Genomic DNA, 5,000 nt, shown 5'->3' with positions numbered 1-5,000 from the left:
ATCCTTCTAGAAGAGTGGGATTAGAATAGAACAATTTTTCTAGTTACTTCGTTCTCTATTTCTATTTGATAAAATCCTTAGGAAAAGCATTTTGTTTCCACCGAGCTAAAACAAGATGTAAATGTCTCTAGTAAACCAAAGTTATCGTTTAATAGCTATTTTGCTTCAATCTATCCTATCAAAAAAAAATTGAAGATTTAGTTACGATTAGAAATACACTTTTCTATCTTTATCCATGGATCTTTTCCTCGTACTTATTCAATTGGAAGTATTGATCCAATTCAAAAAAAAAATTATGTTTCGTAATTTCATAATCCAATTTTTCAATTTTCATTTAAAATAGAATTCTAAAATTCTATAGAATATAATTTTAAATATAATTTAATTGGCCCTTGGATACAAATCACGAGAATGTATATTCTTCCTCAAAAATTTCCTTGAGAGGTAAAGGATTAAATCCTTTTAAGAAAAAAAGTTTTTGCTCGGAATATGAATCAAACCGAGGGACCCCTTAACTCTTAAGGGGATTAATAGAACGAATCACACTTTTACCACTAAACTATACCCGCTACAATGCGATTATTGTATATAAAGGGACCCTTTGTCGAACAGGGGAATTGGGCGTAATCAAGATAGGATTACAAGATAGGAGCATAAAAAATCCTGAAAGTTAGGGCCTTGCCGCCTTTTGTCAGAAGACTTGTGTTATAGGAGTTTTGATAGATAGGGTTCGACAAAAGGACTTAGTCATAACATAAAAATGGATTGTGCAAAAATATATAGTTTTTTTTTAGTATTTATGCTAGTCAAATAAATTATTTATTCTAGTGATTCTAGTAAAATAAATGGAAATAAAAAGAAATAGGAAGAAAAAAAAAAAGAATAGAAAAAATATTTGGATTCTATATCATAGGAACGGAAATAGGACTTCTTCTGCTTCTGATTGTTGATTCAATCCAATAACAAGATTTTTTTAACAAGGTTTTTTTGTTACAACAAGTCAGATCGCAGAATCATAGAAAAAATGAGTTATTTGAGTGAAAAATAAAAAAATGAGCCCGGCCGGGTACTAACCAGGCCGGTCGTGGAAATTGGAAATAAAAAAAGTCCCCTTTTGGCGAAATCAAAGCGATATTCTTTCTTTTTTGTTGAGATATTTCTTTCTTTAGAGCCCTTCTTTTATTTATATTTAATAATATAAATGGTATAGAATATAAATGAAATGGAATTACTGATAAAAGTTCTATATATCTATAGAAAAGTTGGATATATCTATATTCTATATAATCAATCTATATAATAATAATAAAATTAAGAATCTATATATTTATATATCTATATATTTATATATTAATAATATAATTATATATTAATAATAATCTATATAAATAAATAATAATCTATATAACCTATATAACAAAGTAAAAAAGGACTTTTTCAAGCATTTCTTTTTGCGTGCTGTAACATAGTAATTATCTTTTCTCAATTAGGAGAGATGGCTGAGTGGACTAAAGCGTCGGATTGCTAATCCGTTGTGCGAGTTATTCGTACCGAGGGTTCGAATCCCTCTCTTTCCGTTTCGGTTTTTGGCAGTGGAATAGATCAAATCCTAATACCATTTCTAAAAATGAAGCAAGGAACTCTCCCTTTTTTATTTTTATTCTTCGCGCCCAGGATTACGTCCCGGATCATTAGATAGAAATCCGAAGATGAAGAGAGAAACAAAGAATATCACTACGGTGTAAACAAAGAGTTTAAGAGTAAGCATTACACAATCTCCAAGATCATTTTTTTTTTGGAAAAGAAGAGAATAGATTCCCCGTTTTTATACCACATATCCTATTTTGTTTTGGTTTTGACACCAAGAAATAAAGTGATTTCTAGAAATCGAAAAGAATTTTCAGAAATTCACTTGCAATGTAATAAGAGTTGAGTTTTTCTTTACAAAAAAAATTCTTTCATACCAACAATTATATATTGTGGCGGACTCTAATCTAAATAGGGTTTTTCGGCGAAAAAGGGTCAGAATGAGGAAATGGGATGATCCAGATTTATCATGGCTATCCAAGAATTTCCATCTTTGAATTAAGGGTTCGTTCATAGTGTAAGACTTATCTGATCTTTTCATCTGATCTTTTCAATTGTTAGAATTTTTTTTTTCTTGAAACAATCATGAATTTTTCTAGGACAGTATTTAAGGATCTCCAGTATTTAAGGATCTCATCGAAAACTTACAGCAGCTTGCCAAACAAAGGCTAAGAGAAAAAAGAGAAGAGGTATTACTGGCATAAAATCTACGATTGGATTCAAAAAAGCATAGGCCTCGGGCAATTTGACGAATAAAAAACTACTCGAAAAAAGGGCAGAATTAAAACAGATACAGATCAAATTAAAGATATTAAGCATAACAAAATTTTGTTCTTGGAGATAATTTTGATTGAGTTATTAATATGTTTTTTGATATAAGGAAAAAAATGAGGAAAGGAAAAAAAATAAGGCAGACTAAACAATACTTCTTTGAACTCACCCAATCAAAAAGCCTTCAATTCTTACAAGAGAATAGAAGAAATCATACTTTCATACAATATCTTAATTGAATTCTATGTAATGATCAATAAATTCGGTTTAATTCTCTATCCATACGTGCAAAAATCGTAGCAAGAATCTACTCTATTCCATAGCTATTTGGAACTGGAATTGACGAACAAGGAATACCCATATTAGTGTTTAGTAGTTTCAAATAGAAATCTATTTGGGGCGTGGCCAAGTGGTAAGGCAACGGGTTTTGGTCCCGCTATCCGGAGGTTCGAATCCTTCCGTCCCAGAGCATACTCTTTTTATATATCAGAATAACGATATCCGAATCGAACTTTTTTTTTGTTTTTAATATTAAAATTTTTAATAACCTTCTTTCTAAGAGTCAAATATTGGAGAAAGTGTGATTCTTGCTTTTTATTTTGAATGATTTCTTAAGATTGGCACTCGAAAAACTGTGAGATTGGTGGATCTATTCTATAGAGTTATTTGATCTATCGGGTTATTTGAAGATGCAAGGTAGATTCAAAAAGATTAGTTTATTTGTGTTATTTATAATATTCGTGATATTATTATTTTCGTAATATTATTAATGATATTCTTTTTTTTTTCCTAATATTATATATTATTCTATAGAATTCTATTCTAATAAAAATATATATAGCATTTAGCATTCATACAATATGGATTAGTTTGAATTCTTATTGAGGCTTTTTCTTCCTAAATTATATATTTATTTCATATAGCATATAGAAGGAAATTTATTTCATATAGAAGGAAGAAGTATAGATAGATTACGATGGATCGACTGAACCGATGACTATTCATGATTCCATAATTGAATCAATGTTCCAAACTAGAGGAATGTTATGGTAAAACTTCGTTTGAAACGATGTGGTAGAAAGCAACGTGCGACTTGAAGGACATGATCGGCTGTGGATGTCAAAACCCACCACTTTCCATTATGTAGAAATGAAGGTGCTTTTTGCTCGACATCCTTTGTTCTATTATAATCCGGCTTTTTGTTGGGTTGTAATGTAAATAGTACAGGATGGAGCTCGAAGAGAAACATCTATTTTCAGGGGCAAGGATCTAGGGTTAGTTAATGGAAATCAATAAGTTGGAACAACTTCGTAAGTCTATTTTTGATATAGAAATAGAAATCGAAAGGCTCCGATTCAAACTATTTTCAAATCAAAAAGTAAATTGTTGGAATTGGTAAAACTCTTTCGATCAAAAGTGTATCGTGCGGGAATTAATCGTTCATATGATTCTTTGATAGAAAGAAAAAAAGAGAGAAAAAAAAAAAAGGGCATGTTGCTGCCATTTTTGAAATGATTAAATATCGCCGAAGTAATGTCTAAACCCAATGATTCAAGGAAAAGATAAAAGATCCTAGAACAAGGAAATACCCTTTTCAATTTTCTCAACAACTAGATTAAAATGAAGAATCAAAATAGATTCTAAGCGAGACAAACAAAAAAGGGGTTAGAGACCACTCAATAAAAGAATGCCTAAGGATTTTTTTTGGGGCATTTTGAGAGTTATTTGACTTGAGTTATGAGAGTACGAATGCTTTTTTCTTCTTTTTTTGTTTTGCTAAAAAAAGACGGTTTAACGGTTGAAATGTCTAATTGATTTGCTGGTTTATGGATCTTTTTGACATTCTAATTCCATACATAGACATAACTTTAAAATTAATAATTAATCATTTTTTTCTCGAGCCGTACGAGGATAAAACTTCTTATACGTTTCTAGGGGGGGGTATTATTTAACTACATCTATCCCAATGAGCCGTTTATCGAATCGTTGCAATTGATGTTCGATCCCGAAGAGAGGGAAGAGATCTTCGAAAAGTGGGTTTTTATGATCCGATAAATAATCAAACCTATTTAAATGTTCCCGCTATTCTCTATTTCCTTGAAAAAGGAGCTCAACCTACCGGAACTGTTCATGATATTTTAAAGAAGGCGGGGGTTTTTACAGAACTTAGTCTTAATCAAACAAAATTCAATTAAAATTAATGAAATACAAAAAAGAGGGTGTGGATGATTCATATCTAGCTTTGTATAAATTTTTCTTTATTATTTCCTCCCCCCTCTTTTGTTCTATTCATACTTTTAAATTTATTATTCGTATTTCTTATTACTTTGCTACTATAGAATATTGCTACTCCACTATAGAATATTGCTACTATAGAATATAGAATACCGTGTTCTATAACAACAAAACCAGATTTTATTGAGCAAATTTTATTGCTATAAAATATAGAGAAAATCGCTATAAAATATAGAGAAAAAAGATCAATTGATTAAATGAAGTAATTGCATTTTAAAAAATAAGATAAAATAAGATAAAAAAACAGATAAGATAAAATAACATATAACATACATATAACATATAAAAATAGAAAATATTATTAATAAATAAAGAATAAATTAAATAATTAATAAAATATTATTAAT

At 29.7% G+C, this 5,000-nt stretch overlaps 3 protein-coding genes and 2 non-coding genes across 5 annotated transcripts; 3 read left to right on the top strand and 2 right to left on the bottom strand. All coding sequences in view use genetic code 11, as the record gives it.

Moving 5' to 3' along the window:
- The first annotated feature begins 1,489 nt into the window (after positions 1-1,489).
- Positions 1,490-1,577, top strand: trnS-GCU. The gene has a single exon. It is a non-coding gene; the product is annotated as a tRNA-Ser (tRNA).
- Positions 1,578-1,657: 80 nt separating this feature from the next.
- Positions 1,658-1,768, bottom strand: psbI (photosystem II protein I). Its single transcript has one exon. The coding sequence runs from the start codon at positions 1,766-1,768 to the stop codon at positions 1,658-1,660; it is 111 nt and encodes a 36-aa protein (YP_009132923.1).
- A 452-nt stretch (positions 1,769-2,220) lies between these two features.
- psbK (photosystem II protein K) lies at positions 2,221-2,406 on the bottom strand. The gene has a single exon. The coding sequence runs from the start codon at positions 2,404-2,406 to the stop codon at positions 2,221-2,223; it is 186 nt and encodes a 61-aa protein (YP_009132922.1).
- A 347-nt stretch (positions 2,407-2,753) lies between these two features.
- On the top strand, positions 2,754-2,825 carry trnQ-UUG. Its single transcript has one exon. It is a non-coding gene; the product is annotated as a tRNA-Gln (tRNA).
- Positions 2,826-3,404: 579 nt separating this feature from the next.
- On the top strand, positions 3,405-4,553 carry rps16 (ribosomal protein S16). Its single transcript has 2 exons — positions 3,405-3,444; positions 4,327-4,553. Exons 1-2 carry the CDS (start codon positions 3,405-3,407, stop codon positions 4,551-4,553), a joined length of 267 nt encoding a protein of 88 aa, YP_009132921.1.
- Positions 4,554-5,000: the final 447 nt, after the last annotated feature.

Source organism: Hibiscus syriacus, chloroplast (assembly GCF_006381635.1).
Source record: "Hibiscus syriacus chloroplast, complete genome".
Lineage (NCBI taxonomy): Eukaryota > Viridiplantae > Streptophyta > Magnoliopsida > Malvales > Malvaceae > Hibiscus > Hibiscus syriacus.
This window is presented reverse-complemented; position numbering and strand designations above follow the sequence as displayed.